Source organism: Bos grunniens, chromosome 17, assembly GCF_055505025.1.
Source record: "Bos grunniens cultivar Pamir isolate PY7600 chromosome 17, Bosgru_T2T1.0, whole genome shotgun sequence".
Lineage (NCBI taxonomy): Eukaryota > Metazoa > Chordata > Mammalia > Artiodactyla > Bovidae > Bos > Bos grunniens.
In genome coordinates, this window is record NC_141181.1 from 4,560,590 (window position 1) to 4,583,770 (window position 23,181).

The 23,181-nt window shown below is 41.9% G+C and overlaps 1 protein-coding gene across 13 annotated transcripts in view; it reads right to left on the reverse strand.

Annotated features, from left to right (window-relative positions):
* The window catches only part of TRIM2 (tripartite motif containing 2), a 212,767-nt gene that overhangs the window by 38,488 nt on the left and 151,098 nt on the right, over positions 1 to 23,181 (reverse strand). For 6 of the 13 annotated variants that reach the window (XM_086345896.1, XM_086345893.1, XM_086345887.1 and 3 more), the window contains 4 exons: positions 20,137 to 20,321; positions 14,978 to 15,215; positions 1,691 to 1,842; positions 332 to 512 (listed from right to left, as the gene is read on the reverse strand). In XM_086345896.1, coding sequence (XP_086202022.1) covers positions 332 to 512; positions 1,691 to 1,842; positions 14,978 to 15,215; positions 20,137 to 20,270 — 705 coding nt within the window. In that variant the 5' untranslated portion in view covers positions 20,271 to 20,321. The remainder of the gene's footprint in view (positions 1 to 331; positions 513 to 1,690; positions 1,843 to 14,977; positions 15,216 to 20,136; positions 20,322 to 23,181) is intronic. The other 7 variants (XM_086345891.1, XM_086345888.1, XM_086345892.1 and 4 more) reach the window with 2 other exon arrangements.

Below are 23,181 nucleotides of genomic sequence, written 5' to 3' on the forward strand. Positions count from 1 at the left end.
CTCCAGGCAAGAACACTGAAGTGGGTTGCCATTTCCTTCTCCAATGCATGAAAGTGAAAAGGGAAAGTGAAGTCACTCAGTTGTGTCCAACTCTTAGCAACCCCATGGACTGCAGCCCACCAGGCTCCTCTGTCCGTGGGATTTTCCAGGCAAGAGTACTAGAGTGGGGTGCCATTGCCTTCTCCAAGTAAAAGCTACTCTTTACCAAACAACAGGGACACTTAAGAACCCATTTGAGTCCCCTTTGCTGCTGGTGGAACAGTAAGCTGGCGTCAGGGAGGCCCAGGATCAAGCCTCCTATGGGATGTCCTAAGAATGGCTGGAGTCTTACTTTGTGTTTGAGGCCATAGTTGACTTCCAGCTCCATGAGCAGCACACTCTTGCGCACGTTTAAAGTCTTCTGGAGTTCATCAAAGGTAGAATGGATGTCGTCCACAATACTGGCCTTCTGGTTGGTTAACTGATGGATGATTTCCGAGATGAACTGAAGAGCTGAATCTATTTCTGGGAGCCTGGAGGACAGTTGTCAGAGTTTGTTATTCTAGTAACATCCACAGGGAAATAGTAAAACAAAAACAAAACTATCCAAACACTATATTTTGTCAAGAAACATTTTCTATGCCTTTCATCATCTTTAAAAAGTAAAAACTGAAGAACAGAATCATAAGACATGCCATAATCACTGCCTTTGAGAAAAGAGATTTTGAAGATCCATGTCTTATTTCAATCTACCTCAGTCATTTATTTATAATAATTGATGGTACAAAACCTCAAAGCTCTCAGAACCCCTCGGCTTTTTCTCCCACTCTAAATCAGGCATACTCTACAGTGGACAAGCCCAAGGTCCCACTGTATAGCACAGAGAGCTATATTCAAAATCCTATGATACAGCAAAATGGAAAAGATTATTATGTATTACAGGATGTTTAACAGCATCCTTTCCTCTACTCCTCCCTCACACACAGTTGTGACACCAAATTGTCTCCAGACATTGCCAGTGTCCCCTAGGGGATATCATGGCCCATGCCCAAGGACCACTGTTCTAAATAGACAGCTATATCTTTTTCCCCAATCACATGAAAAACTGACCCAAACTCAGAGTTTCCTGTGAACTTCTTGCAAGTTTCCAAATTCTTTCAATTAGTACAGAACAGCCACACTTTTCTCACTTCAACTATTGGTAAAGATTTATTTTCAGCTGGCTGTTTATTTCCTCCCTTTGATCTTTCTCATATCACACAGCTACCCTTGCCAAATAAAGAGCCTGGAGGCAAGGAAGCAGAAGGAAAACTGAGCAATCGCTGCTGAAGACCTTTTTGCTGGGCTCAAGCAGAGAGGAGCCAGTCACAGTTGGCATAATGGCCTGTAAGTGAGTCAAGAACAGTAGCTAAGAAAGGCTCTTCAGAAAGCCTGGTTTCAGGCACAAATTTCAGAGATCTGAGAGCGTTTTCCTCGAGTATATTTTGTTCATTTAATCATACAAAGGTGCTGAAAGAAAAGCCTACTTATAACAAGGGGACTGGAATTTTACCAAAGGGCAGGGGGTCACCCTTATCGCTCACTAGTTTATGACCACAGAGCTGTGATCAAAGGAGAATTTACTTAGGTGACATGAACCTTCTATCCCACTGGGACATGAAACCCGGAGGCCGCAGGCGGCCGGCCGTGCGCGCAGAGGGGGTGTGCACACCTTCTGTTGGCGGCGTCCAGCTGCACCTGGAGCGAAGCCTTGTGCTGCTCCACCACGTCCTTGAGGGGGACAGTGGGGTGCTCTGCGTGCTCCCCCTCTGTGCACTCCCGACACATGGCGGTCTCACAGGACTGGCAGTAGAAGTCCATCACCTGCGGGCGACACAAGAGCGGTTCCCACAGACTGAGCGCTGACCAGGCGCTGGGTCTTCCCCAGCATGTGCGCAGTAATTCCCACAGCCTCTCCAGGATCCAGCATCACAGGAGAAAAGGAAAGATAAACTTTTGTGTGCCAGGTCTCAAACAGAGGTGGATGGGATTCCAGAGCAGCTGCTACAGGCACAAACTCAGCTGTACTTGGCCACTGCCCCAAGGCAGAACAGCACAGTGCTGTGGTTCTCAGATATTTGAGTCTCAGGACTCCTTTGCACTCTTTATAAATGACTGAGAGCTAGAAATGCTTTTTGTTTATGTGAGTTATATCTACAGCTGCTTATATTAAAAGTGAAAACTGAGAAACATTCCAGATATTAATTCATCAAAAGCAAAACTAAGCCCCATTAAATGTGAATATAAATAATATGATTTATGAAAAGTATATTTTGCAAAACAGAAAATCCTGTGAGAAGAATGGCACTGCTTTCCATATTTGAAAATCTCTTCAGGGTCTGGCTTCACAAAAGACAGCTGGATTCTCGTATCTGTTTGTGTTCAGTCTGTCCTGAAAGCACTGCCATACAGCCTCTGGAAAATGCCACTGTATACTCTTGAGAGATTGGGAGTGAAAAAGGTAAACAATGCTTAGTATTATCATACAGTTGTGATCTTGTGGATCCCCTGAAGTGGTCTGGGGACCCATGAGAGTTCCTGGATGGCACCTTGAGAACTGCTGCTGTTTGGGTAAGAGATGAGCGGGACAGAACACTTTCTGGCTCCATCACTTCCCATGACCTCACCGTGTCTCAATTTTCTCTCTGTCAAATGGAGACAATTGTGCAACCTACTAACCTATTTCACAGGGCTGCTATGAGGGTTCAGGGAGTAATTCGCACAAAGAACTCAGACGATGCCTGGCACTGACAAACAGTAAGTTCCTAAGCAGTAGCAGCGATGATAATGATGATGGTATCATTTGCTTACTTGAAAATAAAACCACTTTATCCTCATTAAAGATGAACTCTTGGTAATAATATAACATAAAGCCCAAAAGTTTCTTTGTGAAAGCATTCCCCTTATTCTCTCAAGCTGGAAATAACTTTTTCCAATATTGAATTCCCAAAGCACTTTGAAGGGGGGGATTTTTTTCTTGAAGTATAACACATATAAAAAAAAATGGCATAAATCCTAACACAGATTGATTTTTTCATAAAGTGAATGCACGCACTAAAGCAATTTTATTCATATCCCTTTTATGAAATATTTATAAGATTTTAAGTTACTGAGCACTGAAACAACTCAGAGCCTAGGTAATTCCTTATACGTAGTAGCTATAATAATACTGCTGAATGTGTGAACTGTATGCTGTTTATAAGAGATTCACTTTCGGTTGAAGGTAAAAAGATGGAAAAAGATATTCCATGAAAATAGTAACCAAAAGAGAGCTGGAGCGGCTATTCTAATATTAGACAAAATGGACTGTAAGACAAAAGTTGTTATAACAGACAGGAAGAAAGAAAGAAAAGAAAGAAAGTGAAGTTGCTCAGTCATGTCCGACTCTTTGCGACCCCATGGACACCAGGCTCCTCCGTCCATGGGATTTTCTAGGCAAGAGTACTGGACTGGGTTGCCATTTCCTTCTCCAGGGGTATAACAGACAGAAAAGGACCATCAACTATACTTCAGTTAAATAAGGACGTTAATAATGACAAAATGGTCAATCTGTCAAGAAGAGATGACAATTATTAACAAAACAAAAACCGATAGAACTGAAGGGGGGAATGGACAGTTCAATAATAATGGCTGAAGATTTCAATATTGAACTTTCAGTAATGATAGAACTATTAGATGGAAGATCAGTAAAGAAATAGAGAATTTGAAAAACATTATAAGCCAACTTGATCTAACATCTACATATAGAACATTCTGTTCAATAACAATGCATTTTTGCCATGTACACATGGAACATTTTCCACAATAAACCATATACAAAAGTCTCAATAAATTTAAAATGATTGAAATCATATAAAGTATCTTCTCTGGCTATAATGGAATGAAATTAGAAATCAGTAACAGAAGGAAATCTGGAAAATTAACAAATACGTGGAAATTAAATAACATACACTTAAATAATGAGTCAAAGAAAAATTACAAAGGAAATTAAAAAATAGCTTGAGATTTTTTTATTTAAAAATAACAACATGCCAAAATTTGAGAGACAGTACTCAGAGCAAATTTTATAGTGGTAAATGTCTACAATGAAAAAGAAGATCTCAAATCAATAAACCTAAGCTTCCACCTGAAGGAACTAGAAAAAGAAGAACTAAACCCAAAGCAAGCAGAAGAAAGGAAACAAAGATCAGAGTGGAGAATAGAAAACGAATCGCAAAATCAATGAAACCAAAAGTTGGTTCTTTGTAAAGATCAACAAAATTGACATAATACTATGGACTGCTGTAGGTCAACAGATTAAATAACCTAGATAAAATGGATAAATTCCTAGAAACACAGAATCTACTAAAACTAACTCCAAGAAGAAACAGAACATGTGAATAGACCTATAGTAAGTAGACGAATCAATATTCAAAAAACCTCCAACAAAGAAAAGTCCAGGCCAAGATGGCTTCACTGGTGATTTCTACCAGACATTTAAGAATAATTAACACCAATCCTCAAAGTCTTCAAAAAGTAGAAGAAAAGGGAACATTCATTCATTCTAATAGGCCGGTAATATACTGACATCAAAGCCAAAAACATCATGGAAAAAGAAAATTATAGACTAATATTGCCTATGAATATAGGTGTAAAAATCCTTTACAAAATACTAGTAAACTTAATCCAGCTGCATATTAAAAGGACTAAACACATGACCAAGTGGAATTTATTTCAGAAATGCAAGGGTGATCCACATACAGTAATCAATATATGTAATACACCATGGTAATAGGATGAAGGGAAGAAAACCCATATGATTATATTAGCAAATGCAAAAAAAAAGTATTGACAATACCAACATCCTTTCATGATAAAAAAAAACACACTTATCAAATTAGAAGGAAAATTCCTCAACTTGCAAACGGGAATTTACAAAAACCCACAGCTTCTTTAATGGTAATTCCCTAAGATCAGAAATAAGAAAAGGATGTCCACATTTGCCACTTCTTTTTTTTCTCACTTCTGTCACTTCTATAACAATGTACTGGAAATTTTAACCGGAGCAAGAATTTATTTAGGCAAGAAAAATAAATAAAATGCATCCAAATTGGAAAAGAAGTAAAAATTCCTCTTTTCAGAGATGACTTATATATGGAAAATCCCCAAGAATACACACATGCACACACATACATACAATATTAGATCTAACAAATTTATTCAGTAAAGTTTTAGGATACAAGATCAAACAAACAAAAAACAGTTGTATTTCTATCCACTAACAATGAAAAATCAAAAAATGAATTTAAGAAAATTCCATTATAATAGCATCTAAAAGAATATAAAATATTTAAAGAATAAATTTACCTAAGAAAATGTTAAGACTTATACACTGAGAACTACAGAATATTGTTGGAAAAAATTAAAGAATAATGGAAATAAATGGAAAGATAACTTATGCTTATGCCTTGGAAGACTTAATATTGTTAAGAGCGCAGTATTCCCCAAACTGATCTACAAATTCAGTGAAACAGCTATCAAAATTCTAACTTCTTTTTTCACAAAAGTGAACAAGCTGTTCCTAAACTAACAGAGAACTGCACTGGGACCCTGAATAGCCAAAACAATCTTAAAAAAGAGTTTGAAGAGCAAAATTGGAAGGCTCATATTTCTAAATTTTGAAACTATGAAGCTAACGTAATTAAAATTGTGTGTTACCAGCATAAAAACAGGCATATAGATCAATGGAATAGATTTGAGAGTTCAGAAGTAAAACAATACATTTATGGTCAATTGATTCTTGACAAGGATGCCAAGACCACTCAATGAGGGAAACAGTTTTTTCAAGAAATAATGTCAAAGCCACTGGGTATCTACATGTAAAAGAATGAAGCTGAAACCTTACTTCACTGCATATATAAAAATTAACTCAAAATAGATTAACAACCTAAATGTAAGGACTAAAACTATAAAAATCCTGGGAAAAAACCCATAGGGTTAAATCTTCATGACCTTGGACTTGGCAACAGATTCCTGGATATGAAACAAAAGCACAAGCCAAAATAAAAAAGATAAGTTGGACTTCATCAAATTAAAAATTTGTGTATCAAAGGGCAGTAACAGAAACATAAAAGGAACGGGGAAAATATTTCTTAGTTATACATCTGATACGGATGCAGTATCCAGAACATATTAAAAAAACCCTGTAACTCAAGAACCCAATTCAAAAATTGTCAAAGGAATTAAATAGACTTTTCTTCAAAGAGACTAAATGAAAGGCCAATTTTCACAGGAGAATACTTTCAACATCATTAGTCACTAAAAAATTGCAAATCAAAACCACAATGAGACATCACAGCACCTAGGAGGGCTAGACTCAAAAAATCAGATAATAACAAGTGTTGGTAAGAATATGGAAAATCAGAACTCTCATGCTTTGCTGTTGTTCAACTCTACCATATGACCCAGCAACCCATACGTGAATGTTTACGGCAGCTTTATTCATAACAGCTCAAAGTGGAAAGTGGAAACAACCCAAATATCCATCAACTCATGAACGGATAAATGAATTGTGGTAAATTATTTAGCCATAAAGAAACGAATGATGTTCTAATATTCACTACAATATAGATGAACCTTGAAAACCTTATGCTAAATGACAGAAGCTGGACTCAAAAGGCCACATATTGCAGGACTGCATTTATATCAAATGTCCATAATAGATCCTTAGAGACAGAAAGCAGGTGACAGGTGCCAAGGGTTGGGGTGGGGGGAGGGGATGAAGAATGACTGCTTAACAGGTACACAGTTTCTTTGGAGGATATAATGAAAAACGTCTGGAATTAGATAGTAGTGATGTTTACACAACCTTTTTAATATACTAAGAAGGACTTCAGTGGCGGTTCAGTGGTAAAGAATCCAGCTGCCAATGCAGATGTGGGTTTGATCCCTGGGCTCTGGGTTTGATCCCACGTGCTGTGGGTCAGCTGAGCCCACACGCTGCAGTTACTGCTCCACAAGAGAACCCACCGCAATGAGAAGCCCACACACCACAATGAAGAGGAGCCCCTGCTCGCCACAACAAAGACCCAGTGCAGCCAAAATAAAAAGTGATGAAAACAGGGACTTCACTGGCAGTGCAACGGTCAACTCTCCCAATGCAGAGGGTACAGGTCAGGGATTTAAGATTCCACATGCCTCTTGGCCAAAAAGACAAAACATAAAACACAGTATTGTAACAAATTCAGTAAAGACTTTTTAAAAAGATCCACATCAAGTAAAAATCTAAAAAACTAATAAAGTAGTTAGAAAGCTGAATTTTATGTTGAGTGATTTTTACCTCAATTAAAAAAAATTCTATCTTTGAAAAGACAGCAGCAGACCTGTGCAACTGTCCCTGGTACCGAGTCCTAGTTGTTTCCTGGGAAGCAAAGGCCCTGAAATCATTTTGAAACATCAACAACTAGTTATTCTCTAATGCTTGTCCTTGGTTCTGACAGCTTTGACTCAAGCTGAGACCTCACAGTAGGAGTGAGCGACCCAGCGGAGCTCGTCCATCTTGGATGAGATTACTCTGGTGCTCCCAGTGCTGGGTGGCCTGGATGAGCTTGTGGCTGTTGACAGGTAGTCAAGTTTGGGTTCATTTGAAGAGAGGATGGCAGGACTATATGCATAATAGCGAGCTATAAAGGATGGTCAGGGCCTTGCAGCCAATCCAGAGGCTTTTGGAAGTGGGGGCTGATTCTTGGCAAGGAATTCTTCATGAGGATCTCTCCTTCACACCTCTTAACGTCCTCCTTAGTAAGGCACCGAAGCCAGCAACAACAGGGCTTAAGGATTATTTGTGCTTTTGGACTTTAAAGCATGAGCTCAAATGTCTGGTTTAAGTGCAAAGAACCTCTTAAATCACTGACCATTATTCCCATTTTTCTTTGTATCTGAACAATGCAGCGGTGGCAGTTTAATTAGAAGACAGTGTCACAGCACTTAAAGTAAATGACAGGCTTTCATCCACATGTGCTAACTAGCACCAGGCAGTTTATGACGGCAACATCCTGCTTCATTGTTAATTACCCGATTTTATTAACCTTCAGACGCTTGAATTGTTTTTAAAGATTTACCCATGGCAATTAACCGCAGCCAATTATCTGTAATATTGCATGTATTTGGCTTGAATATGTAATGAGGACCCCTGTTTCAAAGCAGTGGCAGTGAACTCCTAGGATCCAAGATGGAACAACAGAATGATTAAAGAAGCGCAGTTCATTTTCCAAGGCCTCTTGCTGGTTTACACATCTTACGATTCCAAAGAATCATAATGACTCAGCATAGAGAAAGTGCTCAAAACACCTCCAGGAGGATCTGACTCTTTAGAGTTAATTTTCAATGTGATGTGATGTGATATTTTTGGTAGAGAAACAAGGGAAAGTTTCACCCAAAGGCTTCTTTACCTTTGCTGGAATTAGCATCTTTGAGAGAGTTTCTTCTTAGCAGCCTGTGACATCCAAGGGTCTCTATTGCTTAGGCATGATCAGAAAACAATCTCGAAGAATTATTTGTGACAGTTAACATTTATTTCCTCCTACAATTATCAACTGTTCATATCTCTTCTGACTTTCTTAAAGTTCTGTGTTCATTTTCTTTTGTGATACTCATATTTTTCTTAATAAGTGCTCTTACATGGTAAAAGTTTGCTGGGGTATTTAAATAAGAATTGTACAGCTACTTTCATAAACTTAGTGACTCAAAGTTTTCTTATGTCTTCACTAGATTTTGGTGTCAAGAGTTATGAGTATATCATAGGTGAATTTGGGAGCTCCCTACCTTTTTTATGGTTCAGAAGTATACATACTACGAATCAGAATCATGTCTGTTTTATACAAGTTTGAAGGCATTCAGTGTTTGTTTGTTTTTTAATATTTTTACTTACTTGGCTGCACTGAGTCTTAGTTGTTCCTATGGGATCTAGTTCCCCCATCAGGGATTGGATCTGCCCCACCCCAACTCCCGCACTGCCCCCCACCCCGACCTGGGAGGGCAGAGTCCCAGCCACTGGACCAGCAGGAAAGTCCCCAAAGCATTCAGTTTTAAATTAACTTTCACCGGTTCTTTTTTTTTTTTTTGAAGTTTTAAGTCACCTTGGGTTTTTTTGATCATTTTTAGTTTCCTAGGTAATGATCTATTTCATTCAGGCTTTCAATATCTTAGTCTTTAGCAGAGAATTGACTTGCTAATTTTAAAATCTTTTAATCTCTTTATTAGTCTCAATTAATTTATATTTACCGTTTGGTGCTCTATCAAATTATTTAATTAATAAAAAAGAGTTCAGCTCTTGGATTTATTCATCAACACAATTGTTTCAGGATTTTCAAACTCTCCAAGGTTGTCTTTTTTATTTTCGTTATTTTGTGTTCCATATATTTATTTTATTGTTCTTTCCCTAACTTCTTGAAATGGAATATTTTTAAATAAAAGAAAATACTTAAACCTATAAAACTTTCTGAGTATAGATATGACTTTATATTATACATTTAATAAAGTTTCCACTTTCAATATTTTGTAAATAATCTAATTTTTCTATTTTCTTTGGTTAAATAATTATAAGCTTTTAAAAAAGATTTGAAGTCTATATCATGTTGCTAATGTAATTTTAGTTCATTGTGGTGTGGGAACTTGGTCTATACAAGAGAAAATAATTTTTTTAAAGTGACTTATATGATAAATTTGAATTGCTCAAATTCTCACCATCTTAATAGCTTAATAGTTCAACACATTTTAGTATATGCCTTTTTATTTGTGGGGGGGTAGATTCTAAAGGGGCTTCCCAGGTGGCGCCAAAGGTAAAGAACCCACCTGCCAATGCAGGAGACAAAAAGATGTGGGTTTGATCCCTGGGTATGGGAGATCCCTTGGAGTAGGAAATGGCAACCCACTCCAATATTCTTGCCTAGAAAATTCCATGGACGGAGGAGCATGGTGGGCTACAGTCCATGGGGACTCAAAGAGTCAGACACGACTGAGCACAAACACACGCAGAGATGATCAAATAAAAGACTACTCTTTTCTCCGAAATTCATCCTTCATTCTCCAAATCCACTAATGCCCTTCTTGTTCTGTTATCATCTCTCATTTGGACAACTCAGTGCCAAACAGAACTGGTGTTGCAGCCTCCAATCTCTGCTGCTGTGTTCCTCCACAATGCCACATACCCATCTCCTGTTTAAAAGGTTTGAATGCTTCCTCACTGCCCATGGAGTGTAGGCCAGACCTTTCCTTGATGACACCCCCAGCCCATCACAATTTCTCTCCAGGCTCAGCCCTGTATTCTGTGGCCCACCAGTGTTCCACCTCACGGGCGCATCGCCATGCTCCAGTTGTGCTGCGCCGGGAGCTCGTTCCTGAATTCCACGACACACCTGGCGTTCCTCAGTGATGTAATCTTTTTAGCTACCATTATTTATCATTCCACACGGTTGTCTTTTATACCCCATTTTGGACCCAGGTCTACAGCAGTCTCCTAATGTTTCTAAAATGGTGCTTCTCTATCAAGTCAGATCTGCAGAAAGTTCCTTGCCTGGACTACACTTTAAGGAAATTCTTGTATGTGATAGAGACACCTTCTCAGACTAGTATTTAGAATGTGGGCCCCAGGAGGAGACAGCCTTAGCATTTACTAAGAGCTGTGGTTATAAGAAGGCACCCTTCAAGTTCCCTTGACAAAACTTACATGGTAATGCTCCCCTGGAGTACAGTGCACAGAAAACCTATAGTTATTGAGAGCATGGTATGGTTGCCATTTCTTTCTCCAGGGGATCTTCCCTGACCCAGGGATCAAACCCGGGTCTCCTGCACTGCAGGCAGATTCTTAACCAACCGAGCTACAAAGGAAGCCCATGCTTTCAATTAGATAATTAAAAATGTAACACACAATGTCTCTCTTGTTTTGGCTACCAAAAAACTCAGGATGCTATTTCCTCTCGTCTAGCATTTATGATGTGTCAACTAGCTGTGTGACTTAAACTGGTCAATTCTCAGTTTCTTTATCTATAAAATGAAAGTAACCAATACCTACTTTACACAAAGAAATGTGTGAGAAACCAAGCATGGTGTCTGGTCACTTGTTCAAAAATATGTACTCTTGGCTTCTGAGAAACTGAACACTACAATGCACAGTGGTTGGACCATGTAAAAACAGAATTCTGACCACAATCTGCCCAGGAAACCAACCCCTGCATCTCCAAGGAAACAACCCACACCAACCAGTATCCTCAAGGAAACACCTCAGACCAACCCCTGTATCCACAAGGAAACAATCCACACCAACCCCTGTATCCTCAAGGAAACAACCCACACCAAGCCCTGTATCCTCAAGGAAACACCTCAAACCAACCCCTGTATCCACAAGGAAACAATCCACACCAACCCCTGTATCCTCAAGGAAACACCTCAGACCAACCCCTGTATCCTCAAGGAAACAACCCACACCAACCCCTGTATCCTCAAGGAAACACCTCAAACCAACCCCTGTATCCACAAGGAAACAACCCATACCAAACCCTGTATCCTCAAAGAAACACCTCAGACCAACCCCCGTATCCACAAGGAAACAACCCACACCAACCCCTGTATCCACAGAGAAACAACCCACACCAGCCCTGTATCCTCAAGGAAACAACCCATACCAACCCTTGTACCACAGGGAAACAACCCACACCAACCCCTGTATCCACAGGGAAACAACCACACCAACCCCTGTATCCTCAAGGAAACAACCCACACCAACCTCTGTATCCTCAAGGAAACAACCCACACCAACCCCTGTATCCTCAAGGAAACAACCCACACCAACCCCTGTATCCACAAGGAAACAACCCACACCAACCCCTGTATCCACAAGGAAACAACCCACACCAATCCCTGTATCCTCAAGGAAACAACCCACACCAACCTCTGTATCCTCAAGGAAACAACCCACACCAACCTCTGTATCCTCAAGGAAACAACCCACACCAACACCTGTATCCATAGGAAACAACCCACACCAACCCCTGTATCCACAAGGAAACACCTCAGACCAACCCCTATATCCACAAGGAAACACCTCAGACCAACCCCTGTATCCTCAAGGAAACACCTCAGACCAACCCCTGTATTCACAAGGAAACAACACACACCAATCCCTGTATCCTCAAGGAAACACCTCAGACCAACCCCTGTATCCTCAAAGAAACACCTCAGACCAACCCCTGTATCCTCAAGGAAACAACCCACACCAACCCCTGTATCCTCAAGGAAACAACCCACACCAACCCCTGTATCCTCAAGGAAACACCTCAAACCAACCCCTGTATCCACAAGGAAACAACCCACACCAACCCCTGTATCCTCAAAGGAACACCTCAGACCAACCCCTGTATCCACAAGAAAACAACCCACACCAACCCCTGTATCCACAGAGAAACAACCCACACCAGCCCTGTATCCTCAAGGAAACAACCCACACCAACCCTCGTATCCACAGGGAAACAACCCACACCAAACCTTGTATCCTCAAGAAAACAACCCAGGAAGCCAGGCTTCCATAAGTCACACTGCTTCTCTGGCAATAATCCCAAAAGCTAAATGATAACTTCTGCAACAACTGGCCCCTGAAGGCTAAGAGATATAACTGACATCTTTAATTTTTGTCTCTGCCTTCAACTTAGGACCAAGCTGAGAAAGTCAGATCTGCACCGGAGCAGTCACATAGAGTGCCCCCTTCTCATTAGTCCTCCTGCCTCCCCAGCTAGCCACTCCCCATCAGGGCACACCTGAAGCCTCCTCCTTTTTCCAGAGAGAGCTTCCCCACTCGTCTGCCTGACTCTGACAGAACACACGTGATGGTCCTGCTCTTTGTTTCAGCAAGTGCTGAGTAAGTAGCCTTTGCTTTGTCTCATCTGCCTGGCCTCTTTCTATACGTACACTTTCACGTGTAAGGCGCTGTGCTTACTGCCACCGGTATGATGAACAACACAGCCTCTCCCCCTGGGAGCTCACTCTCAAAGGAGAGCCAGCAAATACACAGATGGAGGCAGGCAGAACACTGAATGTCATGAAGGAAACCAAGACGGTGGTGAGCAGCGGGTAGCTGGGAGTCAGAGGTGGTCTGCCTCAGATGGTGGGCTAGACAGGACTGCTCTGTGGCGGAGAGCTGTGAGCTGGGGCACAGAGGGTGAGAATAAGCTGGCCACACAGACGGGGCAAAGAGCATTCCAGGCGTAAAGAACCAGAGAACAGTAAGGGCCCAAGGTGGGAAACCACTCGGCAGGTTCTAGGAGGCCAGTGAGACTGAGGCAAGGCGGGAAGAGAGTAAACGAACAATTATTAGCTATGGCTCATAGTTGTTGCTTTGCTAACAACCTCTGTTGCCTCAGTTCAGCTTGAAACACTCTGAAGACAACTTATCCATCTATCTATTCATGCGTTTGGCTGCCCCAGGGCTTTGCTGCGGCACTTGGGAGCGCCATCTCTGTTGCAGCATGTGCAATCTCGTTTTTCAGCTGTAGCATGTGCCCTCAGCACTGGGCGCTCAGAGTCTTAGTCGTTTGACCGCCATGGAAGTCCCAGTTTCACACACTTTTGAAGTGGTCACTATGTTTTTGAAAAGTGAAGTAAGTCATTGTGTATGTGTGTTAGCTGCTCAGTGGTGTCTCTGACTCTTTGTGACCCCATGGGCTGTAGCCTGCCAGACTCCTCTGGCCGTGCAATTTTCCAGGCCAGAATACTGGAGTGGGTTGCCATTCCCTTCTCCAGGGGATCTTCCCAACCCAGGGATTGAATCCACATCTGCTACATCTTTACCCTTTACTGTCTGAGTCACCAGGAAGCCATCATTAATTAGAAACAATTTCAATAGCTAATATTTATCGAGAGCTTACTGTCTATTTTCTAGGACTTAAATATTTAATTCTCTACTTAATCCTGTATGGTAGACTATTACTTTCTTTCTACCAATGAGGAAGTGGAACAGAGAGTTTAGTAAATCTGTCAAAGCTTTGCCAAATCCGACATAGGAAATGAGTTGCAGAGCAGGATTTGAATCAGCTGGCCGTCAGCTGCTGTGCAGTGCTGCCTCTTCAGGCTACACAGCTCCTGTGAGTCCTCTTTTGATGAACACACAGGTCCTCCTGAATATGTAACAGTTACTATGCTTGCTGATGGCAGGACACAGTCTGGACTCCAGTCTATAATCTCTTATCAGGGATTCACATAACTTCAGATTATTTATGATTAAGTAACAGGATCTACGGAGAAGGCGATGGCACCCCACTCCAGTACTCTTGCCTGGAAAATCCCATGGATGGAGGAGCCTGGAAGGCTGCAGTCCATGGGGTCGATAAGAGTCAGACACGACTGAGTGACTTCACTTTCACTTTTCACTTTCATGCATTGGAGAAGGAAATGGCAACCCAGTCCAGGGTTCTTGCCTGGAGAATCCCAGGGACGGGGGAGCCTGGTGGGCTGCCATCTATGGGTCGCACAGAGTTGGACACGACTGAAGCGACTTAGCAGCAGCAACAGCAACAGGATCTAATGGAGCATGAGAAAAATTTCCCTCACAAGAAAAATAAAACACTGTAACATTCTAATAATCATTCTCAGTTTGCAGAACTTATCTACTATTTAATCTCTATCCATAATTTATAACACAGATGTTTCTATGGGTCAAACTATGCCCAGCTGGCAAACAGTTGTGAGTTTGCCCTCCTGGGGAAACACCAGCAATTAGTGCAAAGTGAACACAATGAAAACTGATTTTATTATTCACATAAATTTGGTCAGAGAAAGGAAGCAGGCAAAATAATCTGAGGATGGTAAAGGCATTGTTAACCACTCCTTTTCCAGGTGGAGTCCTGTTTCAGAGTTGATGCCCTCTGATTGCCCCAAGCCTCCCCCGTCAAGCAGCCCCTCAGTCAGGATTGACCCGCAGGGCCTCACTTACATTCCCATCGTGGTTTGGGCATGACAGAGGCTTCCCTGCAGCCACGGCGGTGACGGTCTCCAGAATGGAGGACTCCTCAGCGCTGCTGCCTGGAGATCGCTGCAGCACATCCATCAGGTTTGTGATGAAGAAGTTGTTCTGGAGCGCGGCCACCCCCTTCTCGGGCAGGATGGAGGTCTGGCGGCACACCGGGCAGGAGAGGGTTAAGCTGTGGGCGGGAATGTAGTTCTGCAGGCACCTGTCCAGGGCAGAAGCGGGGCTGTCAGCATGGTAGGGCTCCTGCGGTAGGCACAAAGCTGCTCTGCATAAACTTTCGTTGTGGTCTCCTTCGCTAGAAAAAGTGCATTTCTGAAGTCAACAGGTCACATTACATTGGACTGGTCAGCCATCTGGACAAGTGATGCTCAAGGAAAATCTCATTGATTCCAGTACTCTTGCCTGGGAAATCCCATAGACAGAGGAGCCTGGTAGGCTACAGTCCAAGGGGTCACAAAGAGTCGGACATGACTGAGCAACTTCAGTTTAGTTTGGTTTGGTACTGTTTCCAAGAGCTTTGCCACACAAGCAAAGTATGGTCCATGCTGAGCATCACTGGCCTCACCAGGGAGCTTGGAAAAAATGCAGACTCCAACTCACAGGGCCCACTCCAGGTCTGATGAATCAGACTCCCAGGCAATCTGTATGCCCATTTGAGGTTAAGAACATTGGCCTAGAGTGGCTGGTATGGCATTCACGAATTTGTGGAATTTTACACAAATTGGGGGAAACATGTCACTTTTTGTTCTTGTTAGCATTGACACTCTGTACACACAAGATCATAAGCAGACTTCAGATATTAAAAACACATCGAAGTGGAAACGCTTTGTTTGAAATGGGGATGGGACATACCATCTCTTCTTACCTCTCCTTAAGAGCCATGAATTTCATTCACTTAATCAGCAAAGAAAGAAAGAGAGAGAGCGCCAAGTCGTGTCCAACTCTTGTGATCCCAAGAACCTGCCAGGAGTCCGCCAGGCTCCTCCGTCCATGGGATTCTCCAGGCAAGAATACTGGAGTGGGTTGCCATTCCCTTCTCCAGGGGAACTTCCCCACCCAGGAATGAAACCAGGTCTCCCGAAATGCAGGCAGAAGCTTTACTGACTGAGCTACGCCACATTAATAATGATGGACCCACACACTTGTCACTAAATATAGTGGGCCCTTGCACAATGTGGAGTTAGGGGAGCTGACCCCCGGTGCAGTGGAAAATCCAAAAATCCACCCATGACTCAGAGCCAGCCCTTCAATTAGCCAGTTCCTACACATCCAGGGTTTACACCTACAGATTCAACCATCTGCAGATCTTGTCATTCTGTAGTATTAACTACTGAAAACAATATGCAAATGATAAACTCATGCAGTTCATGTGTTTGAGGGTCAACTATACTTCCAGTGATCCTGGGATCACTTTTACATGTATGAAGAAACACAGGCAGAGAGAGGGTAGGCTACTTGCCCAAGGGACTTAGATGTCCAAACCCAGGCGATCTGGCCCCAGAATCTAAGCTTGCCATAACTACAATGTTTCCCAGCTTCTATGACAAACAGAATTTGAAAACCTCTTATTTCTCCCCATTTCTCTTATTTTGCAGATGGGAAAACTGACATCAAGGAGGTTAACTGACTTTCCCAATTTCACACAGGGATTCCCAGGAGACCCAAATAATAAAGAACCTGCCTGCCAATAAGACATAAGGATGTGGCTTTGATCCCTGGATTGGGAAGATCCCCTGGAGGAGGAAACGACAACCCACTCCAGTATTCTTGCCTGGAGAATCCCATGGACTGAAGAGCCTGGAGACCTACAGTCTGTGAGGTTGCAGAGTTGGATACGACTGAAGTGACTCAGCACGCACGCACACATGTCACACAAGTAGAGAGCACTGAATCAGTATCAGGGATGAAATAACTTCTGCTGAGGTCACCAGCAACATTGAAATCTAACACACATTTTTCAATGCTGTCATTCATCAAGCTTGTCCACTCCCCCGCTCCCCACTCCTTTTTTATCTTTCCTTGCCTTATGATACCACACTCACCTGGCTCTCCTTCTGCCTGCTCTCTCTCTCCTACTGAAAGTCAGTATACTCTGGACTTCATCAAGGCTTATCATAAGCCCTCTTCTCTCCCTGGGGTATTATACTACATAACAATAAGCGTAACGCTCTCATATGTACGTTTCCTCCCATGGATGCCTCCTCTGAGCCCCATACCTGTACACCAACTGCTCTCTTGCATCTCTTCTTAGAGATCTCACAGGTCCTAAAACTCCACCTGTCCAAAACCAACCCCATGATCTTCCCACACTCTTTGTCCTCCTTCTTAGCAGTAAACTGCATCTCCATCCTTTCGTCTAAGCAAACCCAAACCAGGAGTGGTTCTTAAAACAGTAAGAATTCCCTTACTGGTCTTCAATGTTCATATCCAACCCATCACCGAAGCCCGAAAGTGTCTTTCCAGGCTGCCCAGGTCTCTTCATCTGTATCACCCCACCCTTGCTTAGGTTTCTGCAGTCACCCTACCCCTGGTATACTGTCATCTACCTTGTATCCCCCTCATCCTTCTCCATATTCTAACCAGAGTGGGCTTCCCCAAATGTAAAGTTTAATCTCCTCCCCTCACATCTAAGATGAAAGCCTTCCATGGCTTCCACCGTTCTTACAGCCAAGACAAGAATCCACACGTGAGGATGTGGGTTGCGCACCTATCTGATCTGGCATCTGCATTTTCTGTCTTCCTCTAATTTGCTGCACATCTGTCACCCGAGGCTTATTTAAGTTCTTCCAAAGGTGTCATGGTCCCTCTCACTCTACACCTCTGCAACATACCTGAAATTCTTTTCTTCTGCTTACTCTGCTTTGCTAAACTAATTTTTCTTCATCCTTGGGATTTCTGCCTAATCATCGCTTCTACAGGGAAGCCTTCTGCATTAGAGCCACATTTCCTATTATACGGTTGCCTGTGTACTTCAGGTATGTGGCCGTTGTGACTGGTTTAATTTCCTATTAATCTGAGTGAATAGGTGGCTAATGACTGGCTGCTTCTCTTGGCTGGAAGCTTCATAAAGCCAGGGACTGTGTCTGCATCCTCCAAGCCCCACTGATGGCATTCTGGAAGAAATGAGAGTAAGAGAGTGGCTGTCCACCGAGCAGCCATTGTTTGTGCCCAGCAAGAGGTGGAGACAATGGTCCTGCGTCTTCCTCTCCTCTGGCAGTGAGACAAGCCGTGAATTTCTGTCTCTACATAAAATGTTCTCATTAAGGAAAGTTGCCAACACCTTGCAAAGGAAATCAGTTCAGTGCACATGATGCTCGAACAACTTTCACGTGGCATTCCCTAGGGACTCGCTTTGCTGGCTCTTGAAAACCTCCAGCACTAGCTATTGGATGTGGAGTGGAAGTGGCCTGGGCTAGACCTAAGAGACAGCGCAAGAGGGACAGCCAGGGCAGTCTGGAAGTGCTGCTTCTCACCAGTCAGAGCAAGGGAATGGGAACCAGACACCAGCCTGAGCAGGCACCGAACCCCGGCGGCTCTGCCAGGCTCAAGCCAAGTGACTCTCAGCAGTGAGCATAAGAGTGCCCAGCTGTCCTGATTCCTGAATATCACATATGACCTTCCCATGTGAGTCCAGGGGCATGTCACAGTTAGCTGGTGGTCATGTTTCAGCCATGTCCACTGAGTCAGGGAGAAAAACCACTCTCCTTGTTGCCATTTTGGAATATGAATTACAAAGTACTCAGTACTTGTAATTATGTTCAAAATTATAAAATTATGAATAAAGTACAAAGTATCAGTGCCCTATATACCACCGCTTAAAACAAACAAAAAACTGTACATGCACTTGTGTGCATGCATGCACGCGCACACACACACACACACACAAAACAACCCAAAACAAAGAGCAAAACACAACACCACAACCACCAGTAACAAATCCACTTTCTCATCCATCCGTCACCACCAAGGGTGTGGCTATCCTATTGTAATTGAGACTTTCCAAAGGAAATCAACTCAAAGCATGTTCAGGGAGACAACAAGTGTACATTAAACTGGATGGCAAATGTAATTAGCATTGATTTGAAGTCACTGAAAACACCAATTTTCTGTTCTATCATAGGAGGTAGAAAATTTTAATTATGTGTATTAAATAATAAAATGCTATATTTGCTGTATTACTAAATGCTATAACACATAATTAACATTTGTTAAGAAAAATATGCCAACTTACTAGGGAAATACTAAAATTAGATCACAGATAAACTAATTACCAACAATATTTTTTATGCCTAATTGCTGATGGGGTACATGAGGGTAAAAATATATTGTGAAAACTGGTTAACTCAGTGGAAAAAACTATTCAAGAACGAATACTCAGGTAATTTACAGTTATTTCACACACACACACACACACACACATATATATAGATTTTTCTTCATCTGAAATATCATCATGTTCAAATACACCATTAGTATGTGTCTTCTGAAGTATCTCTGGAAGAAAACTCCTTTTAACTAACCCCTCATATACGCATGTATATTATCTGATTTGTTATGCTGAAGAAAATGATACATATTTAATTATGTAAATATAAACTCTTCACTCAGTTGTGTCTGACTCTTTGCGACCCCCATGGACTGTAGCCCACCAGGCTCCTCTGTCCATGGAATTCTCCGGCAAGAATACTGGAGAGTGTTGCCATTCCCTTCTCTAGGGGATCTTCCCAACTAAGGGATCAAACCCAGGTTCCCCCTGAACTATGGGCAGATTCTTTACCATCTGAGCACCTGGGAAGACTTTTAATTGGCCCTCATCAAAGATTCTCTATGAGGGCAAAAATGGTTTCACAAAGAACAAAGGGAGAAGTTTAAAAACCTGAATCTTAAAATATGTAATGCTCCATCTCCCGTGGAAATAAATCAGTAGCTACTGGATTGCTTCCGCCCACTTGTAGTTCCTTGAAAGTAAATTCTTTGCAACTCATGATTACGTTTCTAGATATCTATCAGAAGCACAAAAGACTTTCATCTCCCATAGGTAACTGAAGAATTCTGGACAGCACCCTTTGGCAGGTAGTAGAAAGTCAGTCTGTGAAACCCCTTCTCCGAGCACAGAGGCTTACCTCTCGCAGAAAGTGTGCAGACAGGGGAGAACCTTGGGATTCTTGTACCTTTCCAGGCATATACTGCAAATCAGAAACTGCTTGTCAATCTGGCGCACCACAGGACTGGGGATGTTGGTGGCTTCACTGGCCATCCTAGACCACTGACATGGGGGGCCGGCTGTCTTTGACCCTGCACGCTGCTGCTGTCAGACAGAAAAACCAAAACGGAGACACATGTGATAATCTGCAAATACAAATCAATCATTGCTTCATTTGCTAGGGGCACTGCGCTCTGAATATGGGTAGGATTCCTTGTTGTGACCCCGGCGTAACCAACTGGCAGTGTTACAGAGGGTGTACAGTCAGGGGCCCGTTTTGTAAATCAATAAAATAATCATATGTCCACCAGGCAAACAAAAAAAATTAGAATAAGGTAGCTTGCTGGGAGACTCACAGATATGGAGAACAAACCAGTGCTTACCAGTGAGGGGAGAGGCTGGGGGGACATACGGATACAGCAGTGGGGGAGTGGAGGATACAAACTATTGGGGGAAAGACAGGCTCAAGGATGTACTGTACAACATGGGAAATGTAGCCAATATTTTGTAACCACTGTACATGGCAAGTAACCTTTAAAAATTGTATTAAAAATTAAATTGCTACAAGAAAAAAAAAGAGCTATCTTGCTGGATTTCAAAGCAGGGGCAGCTGAAGGGATAGATACTCACATAGCTCTGCTTGTTCACACCTTCAGCCTCGACTATATCCGAATATATATTTATAGTCTTATTAAAATATAGTCTATTATAGTCTGTATTAAATAGAATAGTCTTATTAGGATAGAATGTGTTTTCTCAATTATTATACTTGAAGGGGGTCATAATATGACACCTCCAAATAAGCCACTATGACCTAAGGATTATTTTGAGTTGGAGTCAATTGAGAAATAGCAGATGAAGAAGAGCTCTCTCCCTCTGCCATCTGTCTACAAAGGCAGGGCACCCATTCCCATTTGTAAAGATGCCGGGTATCTTCAATACCAGGAAGAGAAGACGACTCTTAGTCACCAGAGTGGAGTCTGCACAACAGACTTGACTAAACAACCCTTATCCACCATATACATCCTGGTCACCTTCCCACAATTTACTGTCCCTAGGAGTCCAAACTTTTCCTTTGCCTAGCCAATTCTCCACAGTTTATGGTCTCTTACTGAAATAGTATATAAGCTCTTGAGTCTAACTGCCTCTTCTATTCTGTGAAGCTCCTATCAATGTAAAATTTTAAATATTAAATTGATAAAGTTCAATAAAATAAATTTTATCTTGAAAAAAAAATCAATAAAATGTGTATATCTTTTTCTTCTGATATCTGTCTTTTGCCACTTTAATTCACAAGGCTTCAGGTATGAACTTAAGTGTATAGAAGAAAAATGGTTCCTTCCCTATATACTATTAATATGCAGGAATGGAATAATTAGAAGTTTTCAATAAAAATTTTGTATGTAGTTCAAAGCATTTTCTTTACAACTAAAGGTTTATAGGCTTCATACTAATATGTATTTGTCATGAAGCAGGGACAAAGGCTAGAGGCAATCTCTATTATTTTAAGCAGTGTCTGTTGGTGTTCGTGTTAGGGTATCTGAGGGACTGGTGAAGTGAATTAATCCAGAGGAGGTTTCAAAATGTGACAGTTCAGGTCAGCAAAAGAGAATTGGAAGAGGGTAACAAAGAAAGCAGAGGGTTATGAAAGAAGAGGGGAGGGTAAAATTATAACATAAAACACAACTCCATTTATCACCTTAAAGAATTTCTGGCTTCTGTCCCACAGGGGTGAACCAAGGCTGGGCTAAAATTCACTTACTAATTGTCTAATATTTGCCAAGGTGTCCACAGCTCCCGCCCCAAATCCCAATAGAAATGCTCTATTCAACAAAAAAGTATGACCCTAGGTGGGAAGTAGGGAAGTACTTTGCTAGAATGCCAAACCCATGACCTTTTCACCCTTTAAACCACTATAAGTCTCCTAGACTTGGGTTTTCAGAAGGCTGTGCTATGGAAGCTTGGTTTACATACATTTTAACTTGATCCAGGACCTGTGTTCACAGAATCAACAATTTCACACTTTCTAAAAGAAATGTTATTTTCCAAGTACAAATGGTGTTTCTTCTTTCTCTCTACTAAATCAACTTTTAAAAAGGTATGTCAGCTTTTCTGCAGAAATCTATTGGAGAACGGATACAGACATGACACGCCCATTTTCCAGCTCTATGCCTTCTGGGTAAGTTCTCTAAAGAGGATGATTAATAAATAGATGGGGCTCGTAAAAGCACCTGCTGTACAAGTGTCACGTTCCAATGGAACTCACTGCATTAGTTACACTGCGTAGGTGAGACAGATCTAATTAGCCAGCATTATCTGCTAGACTTGCATAGAATGAAAGTACCAGAGTAGAGAGTGATACCCATTGACTGAATTAAATGCAGCTCTTTTCTCAGGAGCTCAAAGTGCTAGCACATCATCTACTTTTCTTTGACTGCATCCCTAAGATATCCCCAAGAATAGGGAAGGGATGGATTTGTCTGGCCTTAAGATAAGGAAACCAAAGCCGGGGGTTTAAATGACTTGTCCAAGGTCATCCAGTAAAATCAGTGAATCAGAAAGTTTGGACTGCAAGCTTTCTGCCTTCTGATAAGTTCATGTTACCTAGTCGTAAGCAAGTTTAACACTTTACTGGGGTGTGTGTGTGTGCGTGTGACTTATAAAGATGATAGACTTCTCTTTTCAGCAGCATTTACACTGGAACAATACAGAAGACTGGTTTAGGCCCTGAGCAAGCATGACACACCAAGCGTTCCATATATATACATTTTAAATCATACTATATGGCTGATTCATGTTGAGGTTTGACAGGAAACAACAAAATTCTGTAAAGCAATTACCCTTCAATTAAAAAATAAATACGACTTCCCTGCCGGTCCAAGGGTTAAGATTTATGCTCCCAATGCAGGGGGCCCTGGTTCAATCCTTGGTCAGGGAACTAGATCTCACATGCTGCAACTAAAGA